Source organism: Neolamprologus brichardi, chromosome 5 (assembly GCF_056152115.1).
Source record: "Neolamprologus brichardi isolate AB-2024 chromosome 5, ASM5615211v1, whole genome shotgun sequence".
Classification (NCBI taxonomy): Eukaryota; Metazoa; Chordata; class Actinopteri; order Cichliformes; family Cichlidae; genus Neolamprologus; species Neolamprologus brichardi.
Genome location: NC_142108.1, coordinates 13,987,401 through 14,006,596, shown reverse-complemented (window position 1 = coordinate 14,006,596; position 19,196 = coordinate 13,987,401). Strand labels below are relative to the sequence as shown.

The 19,196-nt window shown below is 39.7% G+C and overlaps 1 protein-coding gene across 1 annotated transcript; it reads left to right on the top strand.

The window, feature by feature from the left end:
• The first annotated feature begins 10,447 nt into the window (after nt 1-10,447).
• Nucleotides 10,448-19,043, top strand: pfkmb (phosphofructokinase, muscle b). Its single transcript, XM_006807556.3, has 22 exons — nt 10,448-10,691; nt 12,902-12,975; nt 13,378-13,455; nt 13,731-13,920; nt 14,139-14,304; nt 14,393-14,437; nt 14,854-14,962; nt 15,061-15,156; nt 15,240-15,332; nt 15,422-15,547; nt 15,687-15,751; nt 15,848-15,911; nt 16,035-16,181; nt 16,326-16,396; nt 16,499-16,586; nt 17,476-17,628; nt 17,729-17,893; nt 17,991-18,052; nt 18,138-18,249; nt 18,351-18,450; nt 18,557-18,662; nt 18,782-19,043. The coding sequence occupies exons 1-22, from the start codon at nt 10,607-10,609 to the stop codon at nt 18,921-18,923; spliced, it is 2,337 nt and encodes a 778-aa protein (XP_006807619.2). The 5' UTR covers nt 10,448-10,606; the 3' UTR covers nt 18,924-19,043.
• The last annotated feature ends 153 nt before the right edge of the window (nt 19,044-19,196 follow it).

The following is a 19,196-nucleotide window of genomic DNA, read 5'->3' as shown; positions in this document are numbered from 1 at the left end:
GTGTGTGTGTGTGTGTGTGTGTGTGTGTGTGTGTGTGTGTGTGTGTGTGTGTGTGTGTGTGTGTGTGTGTGTGTTTGGTGAGGTCATCTCACCAGAGGGTGTTGACATTCTCTCTGATAGGCCCCTAGGATGAATATGGTGTCACAGCACTGTTTGATATTGATCTGGTCTCACTCTCTCTCTCTCTCACACACACACACACACACGCACACACACACACACATTCTAACTGGTTTACTTCTATCAAAAACAAATTTGTTTGACGTACTTTTCCAATATTTGAATTTTAAAAAGAATAACCTACTGTAATACATACTTTCATTTCATTTCATTTATTTGTTTCACACATGGTTCAACAGTATTTCATTTCTTACTGACAAACCCTCGTTCCCATTAATATAACACTGCATCCATGAGTGAAAAGGAGCAGGAAGAAGAATAAATTCTTATTAGCACCTGACCCCTATCTGAAGTGCGCACCTACAACCCCAAAAGCACTCTAACATTTATCTACGCTTATCAATGCAAAATGTAACAACAAAACAACATAATCAACAGTATACAATACCAATAGATGGTTGCCTTTGTGTGGTCCTGGCAAACTGATGCTTAAAATAAAATTTCCTTTTACAGTCCCCACTACCTGAACACAATACAAATAAACTTTGAACTTTGGAGGTAATGTATAATTTTTTTGCCTTGAACATGATTAATTAAGTTTGTAATGTCACTAAATCTTCTAATTTCAACAATTTTATAAATAGATTATTTGTATGGTCTCTATATTTAACATTATGAACCATTCGTACCAATTTCTTCTGTAACAAGTATAGAGGTTTTATATTACTCGCATATGCATTCCCACAAACTTCAGCACAATAACTGAGATAGGGGGAAATTAATGAGAAATATAGAATATGAATTGTCTAATAATCTAGTATGTCTCTAACATTAACCAAAATATAAATATTTGTAACCATCTTTTTTGAGATTTCTGTACTTTCTCTACTTTAATAATTGCCCAAAATTTCTCAATACATGTCAACATGTGTGAATTTCTTTAGGATAATTTTGTCTCAAATCAAACACAGCAAGTTGTGAGTGTCACACTGTAAATGGCTTCATATTAGTAACTTGTCTCCTTGCAACACAAAAAAGGCTGCAAAGTTTTTTCCTCATAAAAAGTCAATTTCGACTCACATAATGGCAGTACCTGGAATAAAATATGAAATAAAATAAGAGTAGAAAACACTGGGCTCAGATTTCAGGCTCATGTGTAACCCTCTGTCCTACTGATGACATATTATGTGAAATTATTTAACAATAAATTAATGTTAGAGCTGGTGATGGATTTCATTACTGGGTTGCTTGATCTGTAGAGCTGCAACTTTTTTTCCTACAAAATAAAACTAATCAAAGTACAATCAGTGTGTCAGTAAAAACCAGCAGGTTACATCACTAATGGTTCTCTCCATGCTTTTATCCATCAGGCATTGTACTGTTAATTTTACAGTGTTTTACAATATTGTTTAGTTGTGACTACTAAAGTTGTTTGTTGGTCTTGCTCATCCCATCAGTATGGTGACCTTTCAGCAGGAGAGCCGTGCAGCATTCCACACTCACTGTTTTCACTGCTATAAGTCCTCTTGAAGCTGTACTTGTTAGTTTAAATTAAAAGCGCCAGAACCTAGAAGGTAAGAAGGGACCAGCTGACATAACTATCAAATGGGCCTTTACACATTACATGGGATGTATATATTTGCCGTCTTTAGTTAGATTTTACACATTATAAAAGTTCCAAAATATGTTTAGGTCACAGTTCTGTGTTGTGAGCCAAAGCCTAACTTTATTTATGCTGTATACATTTAACAAATGAATCCAATTTTAGATCAGAAAGGTGAGTGTTTGAAAGAAAAATCAGTCTGGACTTGTGTTATTTTGTCAACTGTCTATAGCTGTCCTCTTCATGTTGGTGGTTTACTCAGGTTACAGTGATGAGCACAAAAATCTGATCTTATATGAGAGGCCACCACCACAGTAAAAGTGCAGACTGTTCCATGCTTACCTTTGCTCAGCGTGTGTGGGTTTGTGTGAGCATGTGTGTGTACTTCGCCTCGATGGGTGTGTCTTTGCCAAGTACAAGGAGTGAGAGAGAGAATTATTGCTCCCCTCACTTTGGTGTCCAAACGAAGCCCCTTGGATTCTTCCAAACTAACACCTCCCCGAGGAGAGAGGATCAGACAGTCTGCAAGAGGAATGAATCTCTGCGTGTTTCTGTGTGTGGGTATCAATACGTGTGTGTGTGTGTGTGTGTGTGTGTGTGTGTGTGTGTGTGTGTGTGTGTGTGTCTGCGTGCATGTGACCAGCAGCTGTGTTAGAAGGTTTAGGTTAGCATGGACCACAGACCGCTGACAGCTTCTCCTCTGTTACATTTCCTTGCCTTTCTCTGCACTTTGCTCTCTTTTGTCGCTTTCCATCTTCATTGTGAATACAGCCTGATCCTTCCATTTCTCCTTTTAGTCTTTCAGTGTACCATCTGACTGTTAATAGCCTCTGTCAACACTAGCAGTCTTTTCTCTGACTATCTGCCTGCTTTTTTTCCCCTTACCTCTAAAAGGTGAATGTTTTCAGCATCCTGCTTTTGTCTATATGGCTGTCTGTTTTTGACACTCTCTTCTGTTGCTTTAGAAGCCCTTTCTCTCTTCCTCTCAGCAAGAGACAGTAACCAAAAATATACAGTCTTATTTAACTTGCATGCTTCTTGCTTCCCTCCAGCCATTTAGCTTTTCTCTCGTCTCGTGTCTCCTTTCATTTCTTTCTTTTACTCATTTGTATCAAGCAGGCTGGAGGAGGACGTGAGGTGCATTTTCCTCCTGAGTTAATTTATTTGTCTCTTCCTATCATCTTCTTCACCCATCTTCTGTAGATCAAACTCTATAGGCAAATACTTTAGACATATTTTAGTGTGAATTTGCTTTTGCCATGGTCTCTAATGTAGGGTATGTGTATGATGTGACTACATAGTTTGGTTTTGCTTTTCTGAACAGCTTTACACATTCTGGAGGTTTGTTATTCTCGTTCTTTCTTACCATCTCACCAGCCTGTCCCCCTGGGGTGAGGCAGAGGAGAGCCCAGAACACCACAGCAGACCTTGTCTATTTCCATCCCCCTTTCCCGGTCGCTTCCTGACGACACAGGCGGCCTCCTGGTACCATGGCTGACCCCTTCAGTCAACTCTCTTCAGCCAGACTGACAGCTGTCAATCAAATGTCTGGGCTGCGTTGTGACATGCAGAGGCATTGATAGACAGCGGCTATGTTTGTTAGTGTGTATTTGTGTGTTTATACTCATCAGCAATGTGTGTCCTTAATATCAAAGTTGTCCAAATTCATTGATTAAAAAAACTGATGTGAGGTTCATTATTGGAGCTTTTATAGATTTAACATTTTGAAAAACTTTGTCGAAATAAAAGTTTTGTCCTTTCTTTTCATTGCTCTCCAATGTACAGCGATAAAAGACAAAGAAGTGCTTTACTGGACTGGTTGTATTTAATCAATAAACTAATGACTAAACAGGCAGAGAGGTGGAATTAAGCTCAGTAGCTTGTTTCATTTTAAAAGTTGTGTCCTCCTGTGTTGTGTTATTGAGTAAGGCAGAAATTTCCAGACGGTTAAAGGTTTTGAAGCTGTTGTTGGAGCTCTGAAGATTTCTCATCCCGCCTCTTTTTGTTTGTGTGGGAGCAACAGACATTTCCATTGTTTATCTGCATTATTATTCTTCACTGGCACCTAAACCACTAATGGCACAGCATTCAGATCAAACGGCTCTGTTTATGGCAGCCAGGTCGGATCTCTAGTCATAATCAGAGCAAACAAAGTGAAGACTGTAGACTGAACTGTATCAGACTGTGTGGGTCAAGGGCAAGAAATCATCTGTGCCTTCAGATATTAAAAATATCTAGTTTGGATTTAAAGTTTTTACTTTACACAACACCAACTGAATGTTATCTCTATAAATTATCAGATACCGCTGACTGAAGGTAAAATGAAGAAGCACTGAGATCTTTTCCTCGAGTACAATTTTAAAAATGCTCATAAAAAATAAGGCATTTGTGAAATAGTGAAACTCAGCTTTTTAGCGTTATGAAAAATCACATGCATATAGATATACAGCGAATCATAATTTTAGGCCCATTATGTATGTATCATTTCAATGGTATCAAGCTATGGCTAATATTTGGCAGTTTAAACTATATCACATTTTTCATTTACAAGACATGAATTGGTGGAAAATTAGCCATTCAGCGGTGGACTTGCCAGAGTTTGGGATCATTGTCCTACTGCAAAAGTGTTCATGAGCTTCAGCGTATAAACTGATGATGAGACCTTCTCCTTCAGGATTTTGTGGTAGAGAGCAGAACTCATGATTCCATTAATCACAGCAAGCCCAGACCCAGTGGTAGCATTTTTCAGACAGAATGAAATTTAAAAACTGCACTGTATTTACTCAGGTCATCTTTGTCTACTATTACCATTTGTTTTATGATCAGAAGTACACAAAAAACAATTAAAAAAAACTTTTTCCCAGCAATTTAGGTACCTAATATCAAAAAGAAACATCAATTAACCCCATAAACCTAAAAACCTTCAAAGTAGTAGAAAATTACATCAAATCTAACTTTAGTTGACACAGTAAAGCTACTGATGTGCAAGTCATTGTGATATAGTGCAGCAAAAATGTTTCAGTTCATTTAGGTTTGCTGCATGGACGTGTCATGTCTCACAGTGCTCAGAAGTGAGATGACCTAAAACAATGTTCTTAAGTGGGAACCACCCAGGCATGAATATATGGAAAGGGAACTGCTATCTTAAGATTTTTTCAAAAAGTAAACGCATTTAGTTAAATAATACTTTGTTATCATTGTGTAATGTTGTTATGTGTTCTCAAAAACAACGTTCCTTGGTAAATCAACAAATTCAGCTGGCTTAACAATTCATTATTACACGTAATGAAAATCTTATTAGCTGAGGGCAGTACAATTAAGACTGTGATTTATATAACTGCAAATTAACATATCAATAAGCCTTATAGGAAATGTCTCATTAATTAGTCATCCCTTAATTGGCCCTGAATGCCATTAGTGTGCTGTGTGTGTTAACCATGCGTTCATTAATAACATTACTGCGGGACACGGATCTGCACGGCCAAGCTAAGTTTAACTGTTGTCTCTTCAGCTGTTGCTGTGTGTGTGTGTGTGTGTGTGTTTGTGTGTCTGAGAATGGTATGACACTCATGGCCGTGCTGATGCGGGCTGGTTTTTCTTTGACCGATGGTGCCTGGCATTGGGAGGGAGGAGAGGTGGGGTGCTGGAAGGTGCGGCGGGAATGAGGAAGGGGTTTGAACCTCCCACTGGTGCTGATGAAGACGAATGAGCTAACAAGACATGACGGAATTGCTTTTGCAAAGAGGGGGGCTGAATGCTGTGTAGTCATAGTGTTAAGGGCGGCTAACGGGGCAGGTTGATTTATTGTTCCTGCAGCAGATAGCCACCATTTTGCCCCCTCCTTTCCCTACTTGTTCAGCAAGACCCCTCGGTCTTTAATTACAGCCCCCAGCTTCCTTCATTCTCTCATCCATGTCCTTATTAGAAGAGTCATACCACACATTATACATCCATGCTAGCAGAGGACAACTGTGTATGAGACAAAGCCTGAAGGGGAAAGGCTGAAGCCCAAAATGTCATCGCTACATTGAGTTTGCATTCTATTACTTTCTCATGGTCAGGAAAACAGGGAAGAAATACAGGAATGGGAGAGAGTAATGAAACAAGGGAACTGAAGGTCAAAACTAGAAGAAAAAAAACGCAGAATGGATAAAATTGAGGAGAGGGGGAAATGGAGTGATTAAGATATGTACATAAAGGGAATGAGAGGATTGCAGATAACAAATGCAGAAATAGAGCAATCCTCAGAGAGAGGAGGAGGGGTAAATACATGTTAAATGGTGTTGGAGGTCTGAGAATAAGGTGGAACCTGGTGGCCCAACCTGATGAATTCATAAAACCCCCATGGAAAAAGGAGGAGGAGAGGATAACATGCAGAAAAAGGGGGAAAGTGGGAGCTGCTATCTCAACAACAAAAAAAAAAGGCTGAACCAAGAGCAACATACACACTTCTTTCCTTTCTGGTTAATTACAGTTTAGTCTGTTTTAGCCTGAATATGAAAAATCTGGGTACATAACATAAGACTCCTCTGCACCAACAAGTGGATAAATAGCTGTGCAGGTCTACATTAGCAATTCTCTGCAGCAAAAAGGCAGGAGAGAAGAGGGGCGAGGTACAGAGGCTGTGGGGGGCAGCTCACCCCACAAAATTTATCACCACATGGCTTTTCACTCTCTGAAATATCAGCCTATTAAAACATTCATTGAGCTGATTAAACTGCAATAAAATCTAACAAAATTTCCACTGACACTTTCAGTGCATGATTCATTTGGCTAAAGCTTTGCGTGTGCTTCTCCAGTGCTCATAAACAGAGCGATGGGAAAGGTCTGATGCTGCCGCCATCTCTTGGCTGACTGTGAGTTTAAGCAAGGATCTGTCAGGGTTTTTTTCCCCCTTTATTTAAAGATCAGGGAGAGCAATAGCGTAACAGGATTTATGTTGAAAGGGAGCAAAGTGCTGACCTCAAAATGGCCTTTTGCTTCACTATCTATTTTTCATTCTGATTAATTTTTACCACAGTGGTTTTAACTTCATGCAATGCCAGGTCTAGAGTCTACAAAAGTCTACAAAATACTTCTAGGACAATCTAGGACAATATACTCGTCCTAGATTGACTTAAAGTAATAAAACACACCAATGAGCAGAGTTTTTCTGGTTCAGTATGGGCCTTTGAGGTCCTGACACAATGTTAATCATGTTCATTCACAAACAGCAAATGCAACGACTCTGTTTCACCATATCTGACAAAAATGTAAACATTTTCTTTTATTTGTGACCCTTTGGTAAGCAAAGATGTCAGTTTTACCTGTAACTACTAAACATGTAACCTGTAGTTAAAACGTTTAATGTAATAGTGCAGAAATTAAAAAACTTAATCTAAATTACTATGGAAAAGTCAATCTATGAAAAAATGTTTAAAAAAAATGATTCTTTATGTCTACATAGATAGATAGATAGATAGATAGATAGATAGATAGATAGATAGATAGATAGATAGATAGATAGATAGATAGATAGATAATCACAGTCTTTTAATCACAACATAAATTACAGAATATGACAGACAACTGGATAATTAGAGATGGTGAGGGATCAGATTGCAGGGATATCCAGTCCACATATCACTGCATTAGCTGAGATGGAAGTGTTTTGTGTTGAACTGGTCTTGTATTGATCCATCTGGTTTATTACAGCCAGTGTGAGTGTTAACAGTGTCAGGAAGACAGGAGCAGGGATTACCTGGAAATGGTGCTATTGATTGGGGTTCGCCTCAGGAGAGAGCTGCATGTCACTCAAACCACCAGGGGCACACAATTTTTCGAAAGATGGCGCACAAAGCTGCCTTTTGTCCACAGTGATGTATCTGCTTTAGAGGTCAATTTACTGAAGGGAAGGTGTTTTCTTAAAGGGGCTGCTGTGAGTCGTGACCTTCACAGATGACATGAGTTGATGAATCACAACAAGAAAACCATTTAACTTAAAGCTCTTTTTTAAACTATCATGATGCATGAGCTTGTCTGGTTGTGTATGTGCGCCCAAAGTCTTAATCTATTCCTATGACACAGAATTAGACTTTGAGACCTTGAAAGGGGTTTTTTTTGAAAAAGGTGAGGATGTGGTGTTACAGTTAAGATTTGGCTTAATGTTAGGATACGTCAAACATTTGGGTATGCTGCTGAGATTATGGGTTGGGGCGTCCATTATATTAGTGGGGGTCCTCAAAAATATACTGTAGCTGTGTGTATAATGCATGTTCTTTGTCAGTCTGCCTGTGCTTCACTGCTGTAATCTTAACCTGTGTTGGTATGAGAGCCACTCCAGTGTCATTGTCACGTGGCTGCATAGCTTGCTGGCTGCAAAGTCAGCTATCGGTTTAAAAAACACTGACCCCATTTAACATGACACCACTGTTATAATGTCATACTGTACCAACAGAGAGACATTAAACCAGTTTGTCAGCTCTTTAAATAAATTTGGCAAAGTTATAATGAACTGAACTACAGAACACACCGTCTGGTGAGTTCAACTCTGTGCGGCATACGGCAATTTTAAATGTACAGACAGTTGTTTTTTGAGGTTATTTAATCAGAAAAAATAATAATTCTATTTTTTTATTAGTTTGTAATTAAATCTTCCAACAAACTGATGCATCCTCATAAACTTAGAATTAATCTATCAAAAATACATAGGAGGGGGCGCCATTTGTGGAAGCTCCACCACCTTAGATATTGTGGCCAAGATGAAGGTCACTACTCCACAATGAAGAAGTGATATCAAAGCTATTAATACAGATCAGAATGGTTTCAAAGGAACAGAGGTACTGGGAGAATGTGGCACTCGGGGCTCCTCATTGCTCTGTGGCTTCTTTGTGCCACCCTGTTGGCCTGCTTGCTCCTCTGGCTAAGAAAGAAGTGCCAAGGTAAAATTTGTTCCTTTGTGTGTTTTGGGATGGGCCCATATGGTCTATGTTTCACTCTGTGTTTTATTCAAATGGCAGTATGAGACCGGTTGACTGGTTGAATTTGTTTTCAGGAACTTTTGACGTGTTGTTTTTATTTTTATTTTGGTAAATTGTCATGCCTTGCCGGGTAGTAAATACAGAAAAATGACACGGTTTGACATATTCAGTTAGGATGACTGTGCATTTTCACAGTAATGGGGGAAAGGAAGGGAGGGGTTCCTGTGAGGTTTATAGATAGCAGCTCCTGCGTCTATTTAAAGTCAGCTTCAACAAGCTAACTGCAACAGACGAAACTGTTGCAGTTAGCTTGTTGTCATATTGATCCTTACTTTTCATATATAATCAATTCACACATGCATCGATATCAAAAAGCGACATCTCACACATTGGTGTTTTGTTTAACTATTGTGGGTTAAGTAATGAGTTTCATCTAGCTTTGTTTTGTCTCATTTTTCATCTAACACATAGCAATATAGTTAATTCAACATTAATTTAGGAGACCAAAAATAATGTATTTCGTTCTGCTGTGCTGGTTCCTCAATTAATTCAGCTTCTTCAGCTGTGATTCATCAAACATTTTTAAAAACTGCAAAAACCCTCTGGACTCATACACAAACAAGCCCGTACCCACATCTGTTGGAGGTGTAATACTGTGCTGCATGTAATTACTCATTATTCATAACTGTGCATGTCAACAGGGGACTAACAAGGTATAATGTGAGTGCAGGTGAAAGAAAAAAACGGGCACAGTTTTGTGGTGCAGAAGATTTGTACATTTTCTTGCATACAAACAATACAAACAAGTGTAAATTGCTGTGTGAATAACAGGCTTTGTGAGCAGTAGTCATCTATATGGAATACCCTAGGGTCTTGTTGGTTCAGCACTGAATTGGACTTATTGACTGGCTGAACTGAGAGGAGACTTTTTTCTTATTATAAACAAAATTTAAAAAAAAAAAAAAAAATACATATATATATATATATATATATATATATATATATATATATATATATATATTATCGTGTGTTTTTTGTTTGTTTTTCGGCATTCATTCCTAAGGAGCCAGCCTATCAACTGCAGCCTGTAGCAAAACACAAATAAGATAAAGCCTGTGGGAGTAAACTAACTGCAATGTACAGATAGAGGATGTTGCAGAGGGATCACTAATGCTTTAAATTACAAAATGGATAGGAGAGAAAATGCTGAAGGATAATGCTGGAGAAGCTCATCTTTTGTAGGGAGGGTCTGTCATGTGAGTGAAATGCCAGTTTGCACTTTAAAGTGACTGATGGGTGTGCTTTTTGTAAAAATTAACCAGTGATTCATGTACAGTTAAGTCACATACAGCTGTGGTAGGATCACAGTTAAGATAACATTGTATTCTAATTCTTCCTCCACAGGTGGTGATGACCTCTCAGCAGAGGTTGCTGGTAAGCCAGACTGCAATTAAAGTAAACACCATCTCCGCCAGCATTGATCTGTGCAGCGTTCCTCTGACATGGCTTGAGAGTACAACCTTGCCATGCTCCTATTCAGTGGCGGTGGACATTGTTAGATTGGCTGTACTGTGTCCCAATGGCCTTATGGGACAGCATGGGGACAAACCATATTTTGAGGAAGGGGGGTTGGTAGAGCGTGCGTGTGTGTGTGTGTGTGTGTGTGTGTGTGTGTGTGTGTGTGTGTGTGTGTGTGTGTGTGTGTGTGTGTGTGTGTGTGTGTGTCTAAATGCGTAAGCACAACTATGTGTGCCTCGAATGTCTGCCAACAGGATAGTTGGGCTGTGCACTTTTGCAACTGTTACTACTTTCCATAACAGGCAGGCTGACTTAGAGGCTCCTTGTACTGTACACAGTACAGCAGGGTGGCAGGGATTTCTGCACTCAAGGTCTCTTTCTCCCAGTCAGCTTCAGCTCCAGGACCATGGCACAACAGAGTCCTACCGACCCCACGAAGATGGGAGTGGGTCGGGCAATTGCCGTGCTTACCTCCGGAGGCGATGCCCAGGGTAAGTAGATGGTCTCCGGGGAGCATGGTGTGCCCGGGCAGTATTGATGTTGTTTTGTTTCAGCAGGTGGCAGATCTGACTGGTGAAAATCAGCGCTTAGGGACTCATCAGCAGTGACAATACAGTCAAGAATTTAAGTCTTGTCTTTGAAACTGTTGTTGGTTGTCAAAGACAAATAATAAATATGATGAATACAAACTGTGCATATATAACAATGAATTTGACTTAACACTGTAAATTAGTTTTAGCTAAAGTACTAAGAATGGCCCAGACAAACTTCACTGCCAAGTTTAATCACCACAGTAGCTCTATTTTAATATCAACTGTAACTACTCGCAAATTTTTACTCACTGATCATATTTAATGATTTTCCTTCTAAGGAGTTAAACTACTGAGCTATCCACTCTTATGGATAACTTATGTAAAAGGGCAGCATGAAGGACTTCACCCAGACGTGGTAGAACTACAGACAGAGATAGATGCTCCCCTGACCTTTAACTTGATGAGGAATATCTCCACTGTGACCTTTGGGAGGCGTGTCAGTGACCCCACACAATCCTGTAATGTAAGCATGTGAGGCAGTGAGCTATTCAAATGATTCATTTTTTTCCATTTCAAATGTATAAGATCCTTGAACAGAGTGCAAAACTCAATATCTCTAACCTTTCTTTATTTTCCTAAAATACATAATCCTCATTAGAACTTGTATGTCATTTACCAAGTTTCTTCCTCCTCTCCTTCCACCTTTCTCTGTAGAACTGTATCTGTTATGGGGGCTAATTTTAGAGGCGTGACCTTTCTGTCATGTGTTTGTAAAGGGGGGAGATAGAGTGGGAGTGCAGTCCAATTCTTCCTTACTCTCCTCTCCTTTTTTACACCATAAGTGGAGATGCTCTTGGCACCCTTAAAGTTAATTTAACCATATCTTGTCCTTTAAACAACCCCTTCAAAAGAGCAGACACAGGCCCAGTTTCCTTTCCAGCAGTTTACCACTATCAGCTCTCTTGTGGTTCTTGATGCTCCCATTTGGTGTTTATCAGCTGATGAAGCATGTTAATATGAAGTCTAAAAAAAGAACTGTCATTATACTTGCAGAGATTAGTTGTGCTAAATCAGTGCAGATTATTATCAAAGAAAATGGTGCCTTGGAATGAGTAAATAGCCTACTCGAGTTACCACACTAACTTAGAGACAACCAGACAGACTTTGATGTAAAACTAAAAATAATGCAAGCAAGGGTGGAATATTCTTAATTGATCCCCACGAGGCTGAGGTGTAAAAATCGGTTGTGAAAATATGCTAATCCAGTTATCATAAGTTTTTAAGAAGGGCATAATTTTGAACTTTTAACTGTATTTTCATGCATTTTACAGCTTTTCCTATCAATAAAGACCTCTCTTATGGCCATTTACATACCACCATAATAGATAAACAAATAACAGAAACCTTCCTGTTTGTTTGTTTTTTCACTCCTATTCTCATTTCAACAATGTGTCCAGTAATAAAATAATAGAATATTTTTGTTAATAAATATAAACTTGTATTTGATAATTGCAGGACAGTCTGCAGAATGAGCTACCAGAACCTCTTCTGTCTTTTTACACAATTTTATTTCTAACAATTTATGCCCAAAGAGTTGTGGCGACTTTGTTATGCAGAAAACTGGGATATATTGTTGTGATTGACTTTGCATTGCTTTTTCTCATACTAAATTATTTTAAGGATTAAATGTGCAGTTAAACATCGCTGTACTGATAGAAAAAGGTGTTTCATTGATCTAACTTACCCGAGATTGAAGTGGACCGTATGACCCCCATATTGTAAAAGGAGTGTGACATCCCTGCCATAGGTAAAGAAAATCTGTAGGATTAGGAGCGGTGGATATTCATGCATGTAGCTTCTGGGGGCCAGCTCCACGTGTAACCCAGCACCTTAGCCAAAGGCAATCACAGGAGAATTGCTCCTGTGTGTTTTTGATGGCAGTGGGAGTACAAGGAGAACAAGAAACCTCTACGCAAAAGACCTTTAGCCCAGGTTTGAACCCAGAACCCTCTGGCTGTGGGCAATGGTACAAAACTTGAAACCACTCAGACTTTAAATCATTAAACATACATATGTTAGGCAGGAAGTTGCTGAAGTGCCGCATCTATCCCAAAAATTTAAACCAAACTTTTGTGCTGTCATAAGTTTCCTATACATTATTCCTGCAGGTATGAACGCAGCTGTGAGGGCCGTAGTCCGAGTGGGAATTTACACTGGAGCCAAGGTCTTCTTTGTGCATGAGGTAAATTCTGCTTTTAACTTCATTTGGTTTCTTCAGATTAATCATTGAAACACAGATTCAAGAGCTCCAGGTGGTATGTTCAGTTTCGGCATGATGTTTGTGCAACAAACCAAAACTACCATACCTAATATTGTTATTCAGTTAATACTACCATTAACAGTAAATATATAATAAAATAAAAAGTGTATGCTTGTTATTTTTCCTTTTAAATGTTAAAAATATTATTTGATTCTATGTTGCATATATTCCACTGCCTAATATCCCCATCATAATAATAAAATCAACTGACGGAGTAGAGTAGCTGACTATATAATCACTAAGATTCCCGTGTTATTAAGCCCCAAGCTTTATCCAAGATATGACCCTTGTCACTGAGGTGATATTGTTCTTGTTTGTTAACAGGGTTACCAGGGTCTAGTAGATGGAGGAGACCATATCTGCCCTGCTACGTGGGAGAGTGTGTCAATGATGCTGCAGCTGGTGAGAACACACAAGGATGCAAAAACTGCTGGGTTTTCATTTTTGTTTGTTTTATTGTTTTTTATGTTAAAAAATGGTCACAGAGTTACTTTTTGCTACACTCTAGAGCAGTAGATAAAACTAGCAGCTAAATATCAGCATTTTTAAATTGCAATACTAAACAGAAATTAAACATTTGTGCTTAGATTTTGTATAATTGCAGCTGCCATTCTCCTTATTAGCCTCTTTGTGATTCTTGTCGGGGTCTGAAACCCTTCTTCATTGCCTGATGTCAGGGTGGGACTGTGATCGGCAGTGCCCGCTGTCAGGACTTCCGAACCAAGGAGGGTCGCACAAAGGCTGCTTGTAACTTAGTCAAGCTGGGTATCACCAACCTGTGTGTGATTGGAGGTGATGGCAGCTTGACGGGTGCAAACCAATTCAGAACAGAGTGGAGCGAGCTGCTGGCAGACCTTGTTAAAGCCGGTGAGAAACACAGAATTCACTTTTCTTAGCGACACAATAAACCCATGTTGTTATGAAACATCCATCATTTTCTAAACTACTTATTCAGTTCAGGGTTGCCTATGCCTGGCGCCGATTCTGGATCACCAGCCAATCACAGGGCTAGTTATGGAACGTGGCGTGGTGCATTTTACTGCTGTTAGCCTATTTGTCAAGTGTTTTGTCCTTTTGGTCCTCAGGTAAGATCACGGTAAATGAGGCCAAGTCCGCTTCCCACCTTAATATTGTTGGCATGGTGGGCTCCATTGACAATGACTTCTGTGGAACTGACATGACCATCGGCACTGATTCTGCCCTGCATCGCATCATAGAGATTGTGGATGCCATCACCACCACCGCACAGAGGTATGCCCAGAGGCATTTGCATTTTTAAATGTGAACAAAGGAGACAACTGATTTCAGAACTCCTGACCAAAAATCTGTTATTGTGCAGTCACCAGAGGACCTTCATCCTGGAGGTAATGGGCAGGCATTGTGGGTAAGTACAGCTTGTGTGAGTGTTTTGTGCGCATCAGTGCAAGTGTCAGTTCAGTGGTCACAAAGCTGTAATTACATTATCTCTGTGGAACCACAGAATATGGCACTGACACCAAAATAGATGAAAATGGAGGTGATGAATTGTGTGTGATATATGTGTGTTCAAGTTATGTCATCCCAGTTTCTTTAAAAAGAATCCACAAATTCTTGATATCATCTCTAAAATTGAGGACGATATTTTGTTTCGTTTTATCCTATGTTTACTTGGTCACATTGCTTTATCGTGTTTGTTATTATCATTATTCTAGGAATTCGTTTTACAACAAAAATCTCATTTTAATATGTACCCAATATTAGTGTTAGATATTTTAAAGTTTTAGAAAAAATATTACTTGGTTTTGTTTGTTTGGTTTCCAGTTACCTGGCTTTGGTGACAGCTCTAGCCTGTGGTGCTGACTGGGTGTTCATCCCAGAGATGCCCCCAGATGATGGATGGGAGGAGCATCTGTTCAGAAGACTAACAGAGGTGGATTTCACATTCATGTTCACTTTGGCTTCATTACAGTCCATAGAAGGACAATGAAAAGTGAATTGCGATACTGTGTTTTACTCTGTCCCTCTTAGCAAAGAGGCCGTGGCACCCGCTTGAATATTATCATTGTTGCAGAGGGAGCGATGGACCGCCAAGGTAAACCAATCACCTGTGATCATGTCAAAGAGGTCAGTATTGGCAGCACTCCAGAATACCACGTTAAGCTCGACTATAGTTAGAAAGACTGCTCATAAATCATCTGTCTGTGCAGCTGGTATCAAAGAAACTAGGTTTTGACACCCGCACAACCATCTTGGGCCACGTGCAGAGAGGAGGGACTCCCTCTGCCTTTGATAGAATCCTGGTAATGTCTCAGTAAGATCTTCACAATGAATCACCGGCTGGTATTGTTTTCTTTATAAAGTTAACTCTGTAAACAAAAATGTGTTTCAGGCAAGCAGAATGGGAGTGGAATCAGTTATGGCTCTACTGGAGGCCACACCAGAGACTCCTGCTTGTGTGGTCAGCTTGTCGGGAAACATGGCTGTCAGACTTCCGCTCATAGAGTGTGTGCAAGTGGTGAGTTAAGATCCTAAGCACACAAAAAGTCAGATTTCGACACACGGGATCTTCTAAGATATTTTAGAATATCTGACCTGGATTTGGTTTTTTTTTAATTTACTTTTTTTTTTTTTCCTTCCACCTTCACCTATATCAGACTAAAGATGTCACAACAGCCATGGCTGAGGGGCGGTATGATGACGCGGTGAAGCTCAGGGGAAAGTGAGACATGTACTTTTGTGTTGCTAATACGAAATGCTCATGTGCTGCAATAATTTTTCAATGTCTATATTTTTTTGTTCTAATTTCTGGCAACAGGAGTTTTGAGAACAACTGGAACACTTACAAGATGCTGGCTCATGTCCGCCCCCCAGAGGCAAAGGTGTGAAACTGCCGTGCTACCAAATAAATTGTCTTTCAGTCATTAAGCCTCATTGAAAAACGATATCTCTCTGTAAATATTTTTAATAAAAATCAAATATCTCTGTAAATATTTCTTTGCCAGAGTAATATCAACATCGCCATACTGAATGTGGGAGCTCCGTGTTCTGGAATGAATGCTGCAGTCCGTTCAGCTGTCAGAACTGGACTCCTCCAGGGCCACCAGATGTTGGCTGTGCATGATGGCTTCGATGGCTTGGCCCATGGAATGGTAATCTAATTGCATGCAAAAAATAATAATTAAATAAATAAGCCAGACCAGGGACCGTTTACTGTTTAAGCATTTAAACAGCTGTTTACCATAACTGTGCACAACCATGACATACAATAGAGCACATGCTCTGTGACTCCACAGATTGAGCCCATTGGCTGGTCTGGAGTGGCAGGATGGACTGGAAAGGGGGGCTCCTTCCTGGGCACAAAGAGGTGTGACAAGTGCAGTAATGACAGTTACAAGTCTTACATCTCCATAACTTTTATCTTAGGGAGATATAATCTGTTATCATGTGGCTTTCTTCTGTTCTGAAGATCCCTGCCTCAGGAGTCCATGGAGAAGATCAGTCTGAGCATCACTAAGTTCAACATTCATGCTGTGATCATTATCGGAGGCTTTGAGGTGAGCAGCATTAGACTGTGATAATGCCACAGGTAGATCAGTATTCACACCATAACCTACATATTTTAGGTTTGAGCAGGGATAAAGAGTAAATGCAGGTATTATTATTATTATTATTATTATTAGTAGTAGTAGTAGTAGTAGTAGTAGTAGTAGTAGTAGTAGTAGTATAAGTCGTTTTATTTAAAAGGGACCATGTACAGTATTAGCATAAATGTTGCCATTTAATGCATTGTATCAGAGTAAGCTTAAGTTGATTTCTTTTATAATTTAAAAATATTAATACACAAAACAGTACATTCTGGAAAACAAACAAACAATGTATTTGATGCAGCATTTCACATCTCTTTAACACAGTAATAACGTATTTAACATGTGTTTACATTTGCACCCACGAGGGAGCATCCAATTCCCACTTGGAGAATGACAAAACACAAAGTCCAAAGCTAGAGCCAGCTGTGCCATAGGTCAGCTACGCTCTCTATTTTTAACTTTCACAGTTAAAAATAGAACCCAGACCTCTTACAGTGTAGGTTGCCTTCAGACTGCAGCATGTAGTAGGCTCTGGCCTACACAGAAAATCAGGAAAATGTGACAGCTGAGCTTGTAGTGTAGAGCATCTGTGCACTAGAGTGGAAGCACAACCCAGTACATGCACCTTCAATTAACCCAAAACAAGCACAGAAACAGGTTCACAGCAATTGCAAAACATACACACACACACACACAAAACCAACCCTCGGTAAGTGCCAGTTACCCACAACAAATGTGGAGGTGAGTTTCTGTGTGGATGAAACCAGTCTACTCTGTTTCAATATCTTCCTGTCACATTGAGAGCACATAAACAAGAACGACAGACACTCATTCTTTTACTGTTTTCTCCTCATAGGCATTTTTGGGAGGTCTGCAGTTGGTGCAAGCTAGAGAGAAATATGAGGAGCTGTGTATCCCACTCGTTGTTGTTCCCGCTACTGTGTCCAACAATGTTCCTGGATCCGACTTCAGCATTGGTGCTGACACTGCCCTCAACACCATAACTATGGTAAAGCTCTTATTTGGCACACTCTTAAGCACAACAAAACAACAAAGCATCAAAGTCCTATGCAGCACATTGTTCTCTTCTCATGTGTCTGCATTTGTAGACGTGCGACAGGATCAAGCAATCTGCTGCTGGAACCAAGAGAAGAGTATTCATTATAGAGACTATGGGAGGATACTGCGGCTATCTGGCGACCACGGCTGCTTTAGCAGGTGGAGCTGATGCAGCCTACATTTATGAAGAGCATTTCAACATTCATGACTTAGAGGTTTGTCTGTCTCATTATGAGAATCACTGATGGATATGTGGATATTTTTAAACACAGGTTTCTGATTCTTGACTTCAAAAAAATAATTAATTTGTAGCTAAATGTGGAACATCTGGTGGAGAAGATGAAGACTACAGTGAAGAGAGGACTCATTCTGAGGTTTGAGGGAATTATCAACATTATTACATTCATAGGGTTCACCATTGGAGGTCATATCTTATCTGTTATTCTACTTTTGTTTTAGAAATGAGAAGTGCAATGCAAACTACACCACTGACTTTATCTTCAACCTGTACTCAGAGGAGGGTAAGGGCGTGTTTGACTGCAGGAAAAACGTCCTTGGGCATATGCAGCAGGTACGCTGCTTAATGAAGATCTTCTTGTTTTTTTGTTTCCAAGATCATTATTTGACACCCAGTTCAATATTATGCATTAAAGGAAACCTGTATGTTATCAGGGTGGAACCCCTAGTCCTTTTGACAGGAATTTTGGCACAAAGATGGGGATGAAGTCTGTCCTGTGGTTGACTGACAAGCTGAAGGAATGCTACAGACATGGTGAGATTTCAGTATACCTCAGAAAGCAAAATGTTGTATTGACTTGCTGACCATCGATGTTCCCTGGGCTAATGCCACTTGTGCTGTTTAAACTTTAAACCTCAAGGTCGCATCTTCGCCAACTCTCAGGATTCAGCCTGCGTGTTGGGCATGAGGAAGAGAGCTTTGGTTTTTCAGCCTCTGGCAGAATTGTCAGAACAGACTGACTTTGAGTGAGACCGCATTTCTATTCTTTTCTGCTATCTAGTGCGCTAAATGCAACTTCAGAAAGAATGTTTTACATATTTACTCAAGAATCTGATCTCTTGATTTCATTGATTTCCCTCTGCAGTCATCGTATTCCAAAGACTCAGTGGTGGCTAAAGCTGAGGCCCATCTTGAAAATCCTGGCCAAGTACAAGGTCAGCCTGGACATCTCTGAAAAGACTGCAATGGAGCATGTCATCAAGAAGGGAGGCTTAGTTAATCAGTAGTTCAACTGTGGGATTATTTATAAGGCATGGGCACATGACCTGACTGTCTTCTTTGAAAGCACTTTGTAAACCATGTTTAAGGAGAGTGCAATATAAATAAAGATATTAATTTAAAAAAAATTGTCTCACAGTGGACTCCTTCACCAAATCCCAAGGGTGATCACTTCCCTTCATTGCTTATCTCACTGCTGCTGCTGCTGCTGTGCAAAAAAGGTTTTTTTGTCAATTTTATGCACCCAAATATAATGCCTGTCACTTTATTTCAATCTGAAG

Coding starts and splice junctions, on each gene's coding strand:
- pfkmb (XM_006807556.3), top strand. CDS start 10,607: ATGGCACAACAGAGTCCTACCGACCCCACGAAGATGGGAGTGGGTCGG. Junction 14,438..14,853: donor GTAATGGGCAGGCATTGTGG/GTAAGTACAGCT, acceptor TTTGGTTTCCAG/TTACCTGGCTTTGGTGACAG. Junction 17,894..17,990: donor TCAACATTCATGACTTAGAG/GTTTGTCTGTCT, acceptor ATTAATTTGTAG/CTAAATGTGGAACATCTGGT.